Here is a 15,353-nt window from a genome sequence, read left to right as displayed (position 1 = left end):
GAGTGCGAGAAGGAAATCAGGGGCTGGCGGGACGGGCGGCCGAACGTGGGCAGGAAGCCGATGTCAGCAGAGATAAGAAAGGCTTGTGTGACACATAACACAGCGGAGGGGAGAGGTCACAGAAAGCGGAAGTCCCTGACTATCTGGTGATACAAAAGTTACCCTCAAACACATTGATAATTCAGTCTTCATGAATGTGCTGGAAAAGTGGACACGGTGTAAATCCCTCATCAATTGTGTCTGCAGCGTACTCCTGGCACATATCCTTGCGTGGTCCTTATCTACTAATGAATAATATTGTATGTGGGCAGATTTCTAATCTAAGGCTGGCCATACCTGAGAGATAAGTAGCCCAAATGTGCATTCGGCAGACAGCTGTCCCGACTCTCTCCTATACACGAGTGCTCCGTGATGCCGAATTGAGAAAGCCACCGGACACCTCCGACAGTGGCTCATCTCCCATGAAGACGGAGGTGATCCGGTGAAGAAACACCTTCTCTTCCGCCTGACTTAATCGTCCTTCGTGAGTCAGGAAGGCCCCATAACCAATCTCATGGTTATCTGAAATCTGAAGGTTTGGCAGGATATAATCTAATGTGTATGGGGGGCCTCCCGACTCTACTGATAGATGTCAGGGGAAAGAAGGATCCAGCCGGTTAAGTTTCAGCTGCTGAACTTTTAATTTCCCGCCCGTAGTCGGGCAGTGGCTCTCTCATAGAGCACACAGTAGTGATTGGCCAAGCTTGAGTTGGGAAAGAGCGTTCATCCGAATGTTTGTCCGACCTTTATCTACTGTATGGGGCCTATAGGAAAGCTGTATTTCTTGCTGGACTGGATAAAAGGACGTTGGACACCTGCGATCCCCTCTTGTATGGGGTGCCGGCCAACTGATGGTCGGGGGAGATGCTGATCGGGAAAGTTCTGTTTCGAACTGCCGATAGCATTGTCCTCCCGGAGATGACCCTAGAGGCCAGCGCCTGCCATTACATGGGCTGCTCCTACAAGACTTGCTGCATTTAAGCTTTATGGCTCTGTTCTCTGTCCTCCTACAGGAATTACCCCGTTACCAGGAACTTATATTTGAGGAGCTGTCCCGGTTTGTGCTGCTGGAGAATATTTATGAAGAAGTTGTACTGCAAACTGTAATGAGAGATATAGTGCAAGGTAAGGATGGAGCACAGATCGGACACGCTGCGGCGGTGAGGGCGGCATATAGTTCCCTCTATAATGAATATATTTCTCATCTGTTTCCAGCTGTTAAAGACGCTGCCACACAGCGCAAGCACAACCTGTACCGGGATAGTATGGTGATGAATAACAGTGACCCCAATCTTCATCTCCTCGGCGAGGGGCCTCCTATCAACTGGACTAATGAATATGCCAACAGTACTGAAGTGTCTGGAAATCGACATGCCAGAGCTCGCCAAGTGGTCTCTATTATTCAAGATGATGAAGTGCCAGAATACTTGGAATCGTGCCAAGAAGTACCAACCAATGAAGACATCCCAGAGGAACCAGGGTCCAGCGACGTGCACACCATCCGCAACATGCTCGTCAAGCAATTTGATGTTGAAGTTCCAGTGAAGGACGTTACAGAGCAATCTGAGGAGGTACGACCTGAAGAAGAGGCGGTGACGCCTGTGATTCAGCCACACACGGAGCAAGTGCCGCCGGCCGAGCCGGACACGTATGCTGAGCCGCTTGAGCACTATACAGATACGCCAGATCACAGTCAGGCAGAGGAAACACTGCCACAATACAACGTACCAGCTGTGCACAGTGTAGAGGCCGCTCCAGAAAATCACCAGGTCCACGAATACCACCATGTAACAGACGACTTAGAGGACGAAGATGATCATTCTGCACAGGAGCCCAGTGACCATTTAGCTCCGGAGGAGAAATCTGCAATTCACGACAGCGTGGCTCCTCCACTGGAACTCGTAATAGATCGTGCAAGTCCAGACCACGATGAGAATGAAGCAGAAGACCGTACAGTACAAGGAACAACCCATCCCGAATCACCGCAGGAGGAAACCTCTTCCCTTGTCACCCCCACAGAAGAATGCCAAGCACAGTCGCCACAATCTCCGGTCACACACATAGTACATTCCACTCCTGACGATAGCGGATTCCAGTCACCCCTAAGTGAGGAGGAAGAGGAAGGTGAGGGGTACAGAGAAATCCCTGTACCTGCTCCACGGAAGGGTGGTGAGGCCATCACACAATTCTGAGTACCAGTAATAAGAGACTGAGGTTGTACAATGAACTTCTATGGAGGGCAGAAGTGGCGCCGAGCTCCTTCCTTTTGGCACAAAACTACTTATTTAAATGCTTTTTGGCTCTGCTACTCTCTGCTATGCCAGGACTGATATTTTTGCTATTTTTTTTTTTCCTCCATTGTCAGTGTTTTTAATGTTCACCAGCACACGTCACTGCACCCCACGATTACACTGCTGCCGTATACACACCCATCAGGCTAGTCCGATTCACCAAGGCAGCCACTAAATCTCCTTTACGCCCGTCCTGAGGGGAATTTGAGCTGACGCAGATCACACTTCTAGAGCTTCATTATTTTTAACTAGATGTCGCCTCTTACACACTTCCATTACTGCCACCTCCTGTATACACGTTCTCTGCCCATGACCGCACACACTTGTATAAACACTAACCCGAGCATCCGCCTTCAGTGTCGTCCCCCCCTTGTGGAAGGGTCTGAAGTATGCCACAGTGATTTCACACAAGATTGAGAAAAGTCACACCTATCACTTAAGTTTTGCCCTTAGAAAAATATCTGGATTTGAAATAATTATATTTAACACTCCGTAGACTTGGTGCAAATCGATTCGCATGACCCGGTCCAGTGACCGAACCAGAAGAGGAGCTTCTTGTCCGCATCCATGGCTCTTCTTTTGATTACTTGGCCTAGCGTGAAGCACTTGGGACCCTGGCAGGCACGGGATTACTGCACGGGATTACTGCCCGGGACCCTGGCAGGCACGGGATTACTGCCCTGGCCACTGGCTAGGTTCTATGCATCGATTTGCACCAGATCGAACACTCCAACTGTATGATATTGCAGACGTCACTCTTTCCTACCTTCATGCTTGAGGTATCTCTGCACATCCCCGATTCTTCGTGCTGGCTTGTGACTGTGCAATCAAAATTTGATTTGTGAACTGGTCATAGAAGACCAGATCCAGTTTAGTCCTAAGCTTTGCACAGGTAAGCAACGTGAGATAAGCTTGATTGGGGACATGTTAGTTTAGCCTTCCATGAAAAGGCAGGAGTAAGGACCCACCACCGACCAGTCGACACATGGAGGACACAGAGACAAGTGGGGAGCAATCTCACTCCGTGCACGCCAATATGGGGCAACCTAATGTTTTAAACCGAGCAGTGCCTTTTTTATCTCAATCCACACCTGCGGATTTTCTTCTCTCTATTATATTTTATTAAAACTTTTAAATGTTTTAAAGAAGAAACAAACAATAACAAAAAAAAGCTTCTAATTATTAATAAATAAAAACTTTATTATAAGAAATTCAGAGGCGTATGAAACATTTTCTGTGTATTTTTATGGATGAGGATTACACCCCATATCCTGAGACAGAGACACATTTTAGTCCAGTGTAAATTGGATAAACCACCAACCAAAAAAGAATAAAGCTGGAGAAATAACACATTACGTCAGTGTTGTATTCAAGAGGAACAATGACTCCGCACGTACAATTGGCTCCACCAGTTCTGTACTCTCCTTTATCATAAAGCCCCTCCATACACCAATGGCAGCCAAAGCCACCGATATCGGCTGGTTAGTCTAATGTGTATGGGGGTCCTCAGACCTGAGGTTGGGGGGGGGGGGGGGGGATAAAAGGATCCTGCCTGTCCGATTTTCAGACTGTCGATCCTTTGTTCTCCAAGATAATCCGCCACCAGAGAATGTCGGACAGCGGCTCTCTCAAAAAGAACATAGGAGCGCTCCTGTGTATGGGAGATCACTGCTGAACAAGTGATCGGCCAAACCCTCGTTTGGGTGGGGGGGGGGGGCTTTAAGGGTTTGTTCCCATTGGACACATCTGTGCAGAGAAATACGTTGCAAATTTCCTTACACTTTGCGTTGCAAAAGGGGGAAAAACTGCAGCCGACATTTAATAATGCTGCGGATTCCAAATCTGAAGCATTGGTCAAATTATTTTTCTTTTTTTTTTTTTTTTAAGAAGTGCGATTGTAATACCCCGCAGATTTTCCTGCCCAGACAATACAATGCATGGGGGAAAAAAATCCCTAAAAGGCTGTCGACCTCTGCAACTAAATGCATAAATTTTTTTTTTAAAAACTTTGCACCAGCTCCTAATTTAAGCTTTTCAGCTCTATGGACACCAATGATGTTAATAAAAATTTCTGTACTGGCAGGAGAATAAAAAAATATTGTGCAGGTATACACAGCCTGTACAACGATAAAATAATTCACTTTATAAAGGGCCGTCTGCATCATAAAAGCATAGAAATCTACGTCTTGCTGAGTTTAAAGTGCAATCTAAAAAGTGGAAGACCGCCAAACTGAGGAATCGCACCCCTGCAATTAGAACTGTGCGGAGAAAGCAGTGAGCAAGACACGACTGGTTATACTGGTTACTGGCGAGGCGTGGCAGCTTGTCTGATGGTGCCGGAGTAAAAGCTCAGCTCCACAGGCGGACATGGAGGAAGAACTATCCAGAATGGCTTTGGCGGCCATGTTTGGAAGACGTTTTCTTACTCCTCGCGTCTCGGTCCTCTATAAACTGTGAGGCTTTGGGTATTTGGCAAGAAAAGGAAACGCCATGTAGTATCCAAGGGCAGAGCCGAGAATGACGGCTATAAAGATGGCGGCGTTGTAGGTCATGACGCACAACATCAACGTGTATCCAAGGAAAACCTGGACGGTGTGCAGGAGGGCAAGAAAAGAGTGCAGGAGCCACCACCTGTGTGTGGAGAGAGCGGAGAATGGGGTCTGTGTACTAAAGATAGGAACCGAAAAATATGAAGAACGTGGCATAACGGGAACTTACCGACAGGTAGAAGACGAAAACTGCACGGAAGGAACAGGGGGGTCCTCAGGAAACAAAGGATCGGGGGTGAGCAAGGTGTCCGAACTTGCTGGCAAGTTACTCTCTGTGTCAGAGATGAGTGGGGGGCAAAGTACAGAATCCGGGGTCACCGGCAGTGTCTGGATGACCCGGGCGAGGAGGTTTGATTTCCACACCTTCGAAAGCTCATAGAGAACGGTGAGGAGCAGGACGATCACGAAGGAAAGCACGAGACCTGGAGGAAGAAAATACAATGTATCACACCGGGAACGAAAAACTGAGTAATGATCTGCGGCTACCAACTTGTCACCTGGTGCCAACACTCACAGCACAAGAGCCTTGGGCTGTTTTCCTTAAACGTTCACCCCCATCCCATAGAAATACTTTCTGTATTTTGTTTTTCCTTTTCCGATTTAATTCCTTAACATGTATTTATAGAGGTGCATTCATCGGCGGTAATAAAATAAGGTGTGAACTTGGCCTAAGGTGCGATCAGTGTATGATAGGCTGACATTTTTTTCTTCATTCCCAAGTGCTGGTTTACATGGACTATTATCAAGCTCAGGTATTTCTGAAAAAAAAAAAAAATTCCAGTAATGTATTAGCCCGGTGCAATTTAGGGACCAGACTAGTGCATGTAAACAGCAGGTAGCTCCTGTACCCGTCTGCTACGTGGATCGGCACCCGGAGCCAGCCATGACCTATATCTGTGGATGCTACTAGTCTGCTACATTCAGTGGGGATGTGAACGTTTATTCACTGCTCCAGCAGTCCAATAATGTGGAGCAGCGAGACACCGGCTGCTATCTGGGCATATACTTGGAAGCGGCCATTGGCATTAAATAGTCGCTGACTTGCACGATTCTTCTAATGATCTGGCAGAGCGCTTTTAATCCTATGCATAATAATTAGTGATGAGCGAGCATGCTCGTTACTCGAGATTTACGAGCATGCTCAGGTGTTTCCCGAGTGTCTTCAGCGTGCTCGGGTGTTATGTTTAAGTCGAACTGTGTCCAGGATTTGCGACTGTTTGACAGCTTTAATACATGTGAGGAATTGTTTGTTAGGCATTCCTCACATGTATTAAAGCTGTCAAACAGTCTCAAATCATGCACAGGTAGTGACTCAAACATAATATTCGAGCACGCCGCAAATACTAGGTGAGCACCCGAGCATGCCCGCCGAAAGGGTTAACAGAACATACTCGCTCATCACTAATAATAATGTAACAGTCTGAAGCATCCATTATAGTCTAACTGTGGAAAATGGGTGTCTGAACGAAGCCTTAACGTCTCAAAGGTCTACTGAACTAAATCCTGGTTTAAGTTTTTGGTTGCCGCATTACAACCATCGTCGGAGCTGCGTTGTGTGAACCTGGCCCAAAGCAAACAATGTTCTGTGATGAGGGTATTGTTTTATTCTCCAAATGCAAATTCACTGAAAAAGGAAGTGATTCTTGTAGTCATAAGACTGCGGCCCCGAGTGACGTCTGACATGAATTTGCAGAAGTATTTTGGCTTTTTAGTGCTCGTCATCAGCTCTCGTGCCTTTATTGTTAAAAGCTCATTCAGAACCAAAATACTCCAGGATTCGAAATCGAGCAAAATTAGGACCAAGATTGCAGGGGGAGGACATTTCCAGAAGGTTTTTTTTTCCGGCAAAGTGCAATATGATAAATTGTATTCGTCACCGACAGACGGTAGATAAGCATATTAATGACGGAGGTTACATTTCAATCGCCCGGGTGCAGAGCACACAATCCTCCATGAAAAACCACATACAAATATCGGTTCCAGCACGCAACCAGAACCGGATCTAATCACATCTCTGCCTACCTGCCAAGGTCTGGACCGTCCAGAAGTCAAACAACAGGGTCACATTGTCCGAGAAAATAAAATGCATCTGAGGAAAGAAAAAGAGAAATCTTTAGAGTAGGTGATGAATCTGAGACGGGTGGGTGCCCGACACCGATCAGCTGTGATCAGCTCTGGTCGATGGTCAGATGTAAACCGTGCACGGAGCGCTAACTGCACAGCACCGCTCCCTGTGTAGTGGCCAATCTCAGGTACTGCAGCTCAGCTCCTATTCAAGCAAATGTGATCTGAGTGGCAGAACCCAAAACCGTGCTGATGGGCTCCGAAGAATAATGAAAAGAACAATGCTCCCCTTTGTGTCTGCACCAGGTTTGATGGATTTACCCCTTTGCTGATGCAGACGCCCTTCGCCTCTCACTTGTGCAGTAGAGGAGCTCTGCAGAGTCTGACTGCGCCATTACTGTCAGTGCAGTCACCGGGGTTAGTTCTGACAGAGTTAATTACTGCATGAACCCGCCCAGCACAGCGCAGTCTGCGGTCATAAACAGCAGCGGCAGGACCCCTCTCCTGACACTAAGCTGGGAAACAATGACAGCAGGACATCATTACATATCTACAATGATGGGGAGGAGGGGGTGACAAGGCAGAAGAATACACATAGTGCTCACCTGGTAAGCAGCACAGTATTATAGGCACAGATAGTACTGCCTCCCCCACTCTTCCTGCGATCAGTACCGCCACCCTATAAATAATATAGGGACAGATGGTGCTGACCAAAAAGTAGTACTGCCCTCAGTACTATCTGTACCTCCATCATTTAGGCTATGTGCCCACGTTGCATTTATGAAGCAGAAAATTTCTGCTGCATAAATGCAAGTCCTCTCCCGGAAAAACGCATGCGGAATTCCGCACGCGTTTATCGCGCTTTTTTTCGCGCGTTTATCACGCGTTTTCCACATGCGGAATTGCCTTGCGTTTTTTATGCATTGAACAAAGGCAATTCTGCTTGCGGAAACGCAAAATTAAATGACATGCTGCGGATTTTTGAACGCAGCATAAACGCTGCGGAAAAATCCGCAGCATGTGCATAGAACTTGCGGAATCCCATTGTGGACCATGGGGTGCGTGTTACCAAGCGTTTTTCAAGCGTTTACGCTGCGGAAATTCCGCATCAAAAACGCTTGAAAAATGCTACGTGGGCACCCAGCCTTACGGAGATACTGTCTTACCCTGTAAATAAGTGCTGTCTCCCTGTAATAAATAAAGGCACAGACAGTGCTGCCTCCCTGTAATAAATAAAGGCACAGACAGTGCTGCCTCCCTGTAATAAATAAAGGCACAGACAGTGCTGTCTCCCTGTAATAAATAAAGGCACAGACAGTGCTGTCTCCCTGTAATAAATAAAGGCACAGACAGTGCTGTCTCCCTGTAATAAATAAAGGCACAGACAGTGCTGCCTCCCTGTAATAAATAAAGGCACAGACAGTGCTGTCTCCCTGTAATAAATAAAGGCACAGACAGTGCTGTCTCCCTGTAATAAATAAAGGCACAGATAGCACTGCCTCCCTGTAATAAATAAAGGCACAGACAGTGCTGCCTCCCTGTAATAAAGGCACAGACAGTGCTGCCTCCCTGTAATAAATAAAGGCACAGACAGTGCTGTCTCCCTGTAATAAATAAAGGCACAGACAGTGCTGTCTCCCTGTAATAAATAAAGGCACAGACAGTGCTGTCTCCCTGTAATAAATAAAGGCACAGACAGTGCTGCCTCCCTGTAATAAAGGCACAGACAGTGCTGCCTCCCTGTAATAAATAAAGGCACAGACAGTACTGCCTCCCTGTAATAAAGGCACAGACAGTGCTGTCTCCCTGTAAGAAATAAAGGCACAGACAGTGCTGTCTCCCTGTAATAAAGGCACAGACAGTGCTGTCTCCCTGTAATAAATAAAGGCACAGACAGTGCTGTCTCCCTGTAATAAATAAAGGCACAGACAGTGCTGTCTCCCTGTAATAAAGGCACAGATAGCACTGCCTCCCTGTAATAAATAAAGGCACAGACAGTGCTGCCTCCCTGTAATAAAGGCACAGACAGTGCTGTCTCCCTGTAATAAATAAAGGCACAGACAGTGCTGTCTCCCTGTAATAAATAAAGGCACAGACAGTGCTGTCTCCCTGTAATAAAGGCACAGATAGTGCTGCCTCCCTGTAATAAATAAAGGCACAGACAGTGCTGCCTCCCTGTAATAAATAAAGGCACAGACAGTGCTGCCTCCCTGTAATAAAGGCACAGACAGTGCTGTCTCCCTGTAATAAATAAAGGCACAGACAGTGCTGCCTCCCTGTAATAAATAAAGGCACAGACAGTGCTGCCTCCCTGTAATAAATAAAGGCACAGACAGTGCTGTCTCCCTGTAATAAATAAAGGCACAGACAGTGCTGTCTCCCTGTAATAAATAAAGGCACAGACAGTGCTGTCTCCCTGTAATAAATAAAGGCACAGACAGTGCTGTCTCCCTGTAATAAATAAAGGCACAGACAGTGCTGCCTCCCTGTAATAAATAAAGGCACAGACAGTGCTGTCTCCCTGTAATAAATAAAGGCACAGACAGTGCTGTCTCCCTGTAATAAATAAAGGCACAGACAGTGCTGTCTCCCTGTAATAAATAAAGGCACAGATAGCACTGCCTCCCTGTAATAAATAAAGGCACAGACAGTGCTGCCTCCCTGTAATAAAGGCACAGACAGTGCTGCCTCCCTGTAATAAATAAAGGCACAGACAGTGCTGTCTCCCTGTAATAAATAAAGGCACAGACAGTGCTGTCTCCCTGTAATAAAGGCACAGACAGTGCTGTCTCCCTGTAATAAATAAAGGCACAGACAGTGCTGTCTCCCTGTAATAAATAAAGGCACAGACAGTGCTGCCTCCCTGTAATAAAGGCACAGACAGTGCTGCCTCCCTGTAATAAATAAAGGCACAGACAGTACTGCCTCCCTGTAATAAAGGCACAGACAGTGCTGTCTCCCTGTAAGAAATAAAGGCACAGACAGTGCTGTCTCCCTGTAATAAAGGCACAGACAGTGCTGTCTCCCTGTAATAAATAAAGGCACAGACAGTGCTGTCTCCCTGTAATAAATAAAGGCACAGACAGTGCTGTCTCCCTGTAATAAAGGCACAGATAGCACTGCCTCCCTGTAATAAATAAAGGCACAGACAGTGCTGCCTCCCTGTAATAAAGGCACAGACAGTGCTGTCTCCCTGTAATAAATAAAGGCACAGACAGTGCTGTCTCCCTGTAATAAATAAAGGCACAGACAGTGCTGTCTCCCTGTAATAAAGGCACAGATAGTGCTGCCTCCCTGTAATAAATAAAGGCACAGACAGTGCTGCCTCCCTGTAATAAATAAAGGCACAGACAGTGCTGCCTCCCTGTAATAAAGGCACAGACAGTGCTGTCTCCCTGTAATAAATAAAGGCACAGACAGTGCTGCCTCCCTGTAATAAATAAAGGCACAGACAGTGCTGCCTCCCTGTAATAAAGGCACAGACAGTGCTACCTCCCTGTAATAAATAAAGGCACAGACAGTACTGCCTCCCTGTAATAAATAAAGGCACAGACAGTGCTGCCTCCCTGTAATAAAGGCACAGACAGTGCTACCTCCCTGTAATAAATAAAGGCACAGACAGTACTGCCTCCCTGTAATAAATAAAGGCACAGACAGTGCTGCCTCCCTGTAATAAAGGCACAGACAGTGCTACCTCCCTGTAATAAATAAAGGCACAGATAGTGCTGCCTCCCTGTAATAAATAAAGGCACAGATAGTGCTGCCTCCCTGTAATAAATAAAGGCACAGACAGTACTGCCTCCCTGTAATAAATAAAGGCACAGACAGTGCTGCCTCCCTGTAATAAAGGCACAGACAGTGCTACCTCCCTGTAATAAATAAAGGCACAGGTAGTATTACCTCCCTGTAATAAACAAAGGCACAGACAGTGCTGCCTCCCTGTAATAAATAAAGGAACAGACAGTGCTGCCTCCCTGTAATAAAGGCACAGACAGTGCTGCCTCCCTGTAATAAAGGCACAGACAGTGCTACCTCCCTGTAATAAATAAAGGCACAGACAGTACTGCCTCCCTGTAATAAATAAAGGCACAGACAGTGCTGCCTCCCTGTAATAAATAAAGGAACAGACAGTGCTGCCTCCCTGTAATAAATAAAGGAACAGACAGTGCTGCCTCCCTGTAATAAAGGCACAGACAGTGCTGCCTCCCTGTAATAAATAAAGGCACAGATAGTATTGCCTCCCTGTAATAAATAAAGGCACAGACAGTGCTGCCTCCCTGTAATAAATAAAGGCACAGACAGTGCTGCCTCCCTGTAATAAAGGCACAGACAGTGCTGCCTCCCTGTAATAAATAAAGGCACAGACAGTGCTGCCTCCCTGTAATAAATAAAGGCACAGACAGTGCTGCCTCCCTGTAATAAATAAAGACACAAACAGTACTGCCTCCCTGTAATAAAGGCACAGACAGTGCTGCCTCCCTGTAATAAAGGCACAGACAGTGCTGCCTCCCTGTAATAAAGGCACAGACAGTGCTGCCTCCCTGTAATAAATAAAGGCACAGATAGCACTGCCTCCCTGTAATAAATAAAGGCACAGACAGTGCTGCCTCCCTGTAATAAAGGCACAGATAGTGCTGCCTCCCTGTAATAAATAAAGGCACAAACAGTACTGCCTCTCTGTAATAAAGGCACAGACAGTGCTGCCTCCCTGTAATAAAGGCACAGACAGTGCTACCTCCCTGTAATAAATAAAGGCACACTTAGTATTGCCTCCCTGTAATAAATAAAGGCACAGACAGTGCTGCCTCCCTGTAATAAAGGCACAGATAGTACTGCCTCCCTGTAATAAATAAAGGCACAGACAGTGCTGCCTCCCTGTAATAAATAAAGGCACAGACAGTGCTGCCTCCCTGTAATAAAGGCACAGACAGTGCTACCTCCCTGTAATAAATAAAGGCACAGACAGTACTGCCTCCTTGTAATAAATAAAGGCACAGACAGTGCTGCCTCCCTGTAATAAATAAAGGCACAGACAGTACTGCCTCCCTGTAATAACATCGGCACAGACAGTGCTAAATGTACATCACAGTGAACCAGACCCACTCGGTGGTGGCACACAGACAATATTGCAGGATCGTCATCCATCACTTTTTACTACTTCTCACCTCAGAGCTCATGGCGACAAATCACAGCGCAGTTTTTATTCCTCTAACCCACACATGTCAAACTCTGGACCACAGGCCAAGTCTGAGTATGTTTGGCCCGCGACGCCGCCATCACACTTTCAACTGTATAGACATGCTGGATGCTGATACAGTTGAAAGCAATTATGGAGGAGGGAGAGTGAGCTGATGTTCCCTCCGCCATCATTCTAAGTCTGCGTCTGTCGTCCCAGTGCAGTGGGCACGATGACGTCATTACAACACACCCATTGTACCGAGCAGTGCAGAGGATCCGAAGGTGCGCTGCAGAGACCGGAGCAGCAAGGGAATGAGGAGAGGTGAGTTTTTTTTTTAGGTGGGGCCCTTTATACTGTATGGAGGGCTATGTGGGGTCCATTATTCTGTATGGAGGACTATGTGGGGCCCGTTATTCTGTATGGAGGACTATGCGGGGCCCATTATTCTGTATGGAGGACTATGCGGGGCCCATTATTCTGTATGGAGGAGTATGTGGGGCTCGTTATTTTGTATGGAGGACGATGTGGGGCCCGTTATTCTGTATGGAGGACTATGTGGGGCCCATTATACTGTATGGAGGACTATGTGGGGCCCATTATATTGTCTGAAGGACCATGTGGGGCCCATTATACCGTATGAAGGACTATGTGGAGCCCATAATACTGCATGGAGGACTATGTGGGGCCATTATACTGTATGGAGCACTATGTGGGCCTATTATACTGTACGGAGGACTATGTGGGGCCCATAATACTGCATGGAGGACTATGTGGGGCCATTATTTTGTATGGAGGACTATGTGGGGCCCGTTATTCTGTACGGAGGACTATGTGGGGCCCGTAATTCTGTATGGAGGACTATGTGGGGCCCGTTATTCTGTATGGAGGACTATGTGGGGCCCGTTATTCTGTATGGAGGACTATGTGGGGCCCGTTATTCTGTATGGAGGACTATGTGGGGCCCGTTATTCTGTATGGAGGACTATGTGGCGCCAACAGTACTGCATAGAGGATTATGTGGGGCCCATTATTCTGTAGACTATGTAGGGCCCATAATACTGCATGGAGGACTATGTGGGGCCATTATAGTGTATGGAGAACTATGTGGGGCCATTATACTGTATGGAGGACTATGTGGGGCCCATTATATTGTAAGGAGGACTATGTGGGGCCCATTATATTGTAAGGAGTACTATGTAGGTCCATTATACTGTATGGAGGACTATGTGGGGCCAATATACTGTACGGAGGACTATGTGGGGCCCATTATACTATTCGGAGGACTATGTGGGGCCCATTTAACTGTACGGAGGACTATGTGGGGCCCATTTAACTGTATGGAGGGCTATGTGGGGCCCATTATTCTGTATGGAGGAGTATGTGGGGCTCGTTATTTTGTATGGAGGACGATGTGGGGCCCGTTATTCTGTATGGAGGACTATGTGGGGCCCATTATACTGTATGGAGGACTATGTGGGGCCCATTATACTGTATGGAGGACTATGTGGGGCCCATTATACTGTATGGAGGACTATGTGGGGCCCATTATATTGTCTGAAGGACCATGTGGGGCCCATTATACCGTATGGAGGACTATGTGGAGCCCATAATACTGCATGGAGGACTATGTGGGGCCATTATACTGTATGGAGCACTATGTGGGCCCATTATACTGTACGGAGGACTATGTGGGGCCCATAATACTGCATGGAGGACTATGTGGGGCCATTATTCTGTATGGAGGACTATGTGGGGCCTGTTATTCTGTACGGAGGACTATGTGGGGCCCGTTATTCTGTATGGAGGACTATGTGGGGCCCGTTATTCTGTATGGAGGACTATGTGGGGCCCGTTATTCTGTATGGAGAACTATGTGGTGCCCATAATACTGCATGGAGGATTATGTGGGGCCCATTATTCTGTAGACTATGTAGGGCCCATAATACTGCATGGAGGACTATGTGGGGCCATTATAGTATATGGAGGACTATGTGGGGCCATTATACTGTATGGAGGACTATGTGGGGCCATTATACTGTATGGAGGACTATGTGGGGCCCATTATATTGTAAGGAGGACTATGTGGGGCCCATTATATTGTAAGGAGTACTATGTAGGTCCATTATACTGTATGGAGGACTATGTGGGGTCCATTATACTGTATGGAGGACTATGTGGGGCCCATTATACTGTATGGAGGGCTGTGTGGGGATTACAGTTGAGAGAATCATATTGTAATGGGGTCACTATTCTTTGATTGAGGAGGATGTACAGTAAGGTCACCATACTTTGCCAGAAGAGGGGGGGGGGGGGGGTTTACAGTAGGGTCATCATACTGTGCATGTGGAGGGCACTGTGGGGGTGTCTTACTGTGTTTAGGGCCAGTTTTGTTGGCATCATACTTTATTATTCAAGGTTTTTATCCTTTATTACATACAGAAATTAGGCCATTGGACCATATGTTTTTTTCCGCTCTTACATAACATTATAATATTTCAATACCTCATTCTAAGGTCTATTAATACTTTGTTAGTGGACAGCCCCTTTGCCATGTGTGATGGTGATAGTTGATGATGTCCCTCCTCAGTGGAGGTCTCTCCTCAGTGGAGGTCTCTCCTCAGTGGAGGTCTCTCCTCAGTGGAGGTCTCTCCTCAGTGGAGGCCTCTCCTCAGTGGAGGTCTCTCCTCAGTGGAGGTCTCTCCTCAGTGGAGGCCTCTCCTCAGTGGAGGTCCCTCCTCAGTGGAGGTCTCTCCTCAGTGGAGGTCTCTCCTCAGTGGAGGCCTCTCCTCAGTGGAGGTCCCTCCTCAGTGGAGGTCTCTCCTCAGTGGAGGTCTCTGTGGCCGCCGCTCTCTGTATAATCTGACATCTCTGGACGGAAGCTGCGCTGTGATTGGTTCCTGCGGCTGCACCGGTAAACCGGACGCTGCTATCACACACCGCAGATTGTATTTTTCTCCTCTGAGAAGGAATTAATGGCTGCGCTGCACTTGCGAGTCATGCTGGGAGTTGCAGTTCCACAACCCTCAGGTGATGAGACTATCAGCAGCGGTTCCCTGGCAGGAGGGAGACCGCTGGCAGCGCGGGCAGGACGGGGTCACGTACCTGCATGGCACCGGGCGCACGAACCAGCAGCGCACAACACCGACGAGCATTTGGAGTTCTGAAATCAGCTGACCGAACGCAGAGCGGAGCCTGACGGGAAGAGGGGGCGGAGACGCACAAGTGGAAAGG

General features: G+C 47.2%; 2 protein-coding genes across 2 annotated transcripts in view; one reads left to right on the top strand and one right to left on the bottom strand.

The window, feature by feature from the left end:
• NIBAN2 (niban apoptosis regulator 2) overlaps positions 1-3,862 on the top strand; it is a 65,566-nt gene extending 61,704 nt beyond the window's left edge. The window contains exons 14-15 of the mRNA XM_073639887.1: positions 1,053-1,164; positions 1,255-3,862. Of these exons, the coding sequence (XP_073495988.1) occupies positions 1,053-1,164; positions 1,255-2,231 (1,089 nt within the window). The 3' untranslated portion in view covers positions 2,232-3,862. The remainder of the gene's footprint in view (positions 1-1,052; positions 1,165-1,254) is intronic.
• SLC31A2 (solute carrier family 31 member 2) lies at positions 2,381-15,353 on the bottom strand. Its single transcript, XM_073639889.1, has 4 exons — positions 15,225-15,353; positions 6,902-6,968; positions 5,049-5,301; positions 2,381-4,961 (listed from the first exon to the last, which is right to left on the bottom strand). The coding sequence occupies exons 1-4, from the start codon at positions 15,228-15,230 to the stop codon at positions 4,775-4,777; spliced, it is 513 nt and encodes a 170-aa protein (XP_073495990.1). The 5' UTR covers positions 15,231-15,353; the 3' UTR covers positions 2,381-4,774.

The sequence above is a fragment of the Phyllobates terribilis genome, unplaced genomic scaffold, assembly GCF_046119375.1.
Source record: "Phyllobates terribilis strain yellow unplaced genomic scaffold, ASM4611937v1 Scaffold_7__3_contigs__length_470593459, whole genome shotgun sequence".
Lineage (NCBI taxonomy): Eukaryota > Metazoa > Chordata > Amphibia > Anura > Dendrobatidae > Phyllobates > Phyllobates terribilis.
This window is presented reverse-complemented; position numbering and strand designations above follow the sequence as displayed.

Excerpts from the sequence above, each read along its gene's own strand:
- SLC31A2 (XM_073639889.1), bottom strand. Across the intron at positions 5,302-6,901 it reads GACGGTCCAGACCTTGGCAG|GTCTCGTGCTTTCCTTCGTG; the intron begins GTAGGCAGAGAT and ends TTCTTCCTCCAG. Across the intron at positions 4,962-5,048 it reads TTTTCGTCTTCTACCTGTCG|GTGGTGGCTCCTGCACTCTT; the intron begins GTAAGTTCCCGT and ends CTCCACACACAG.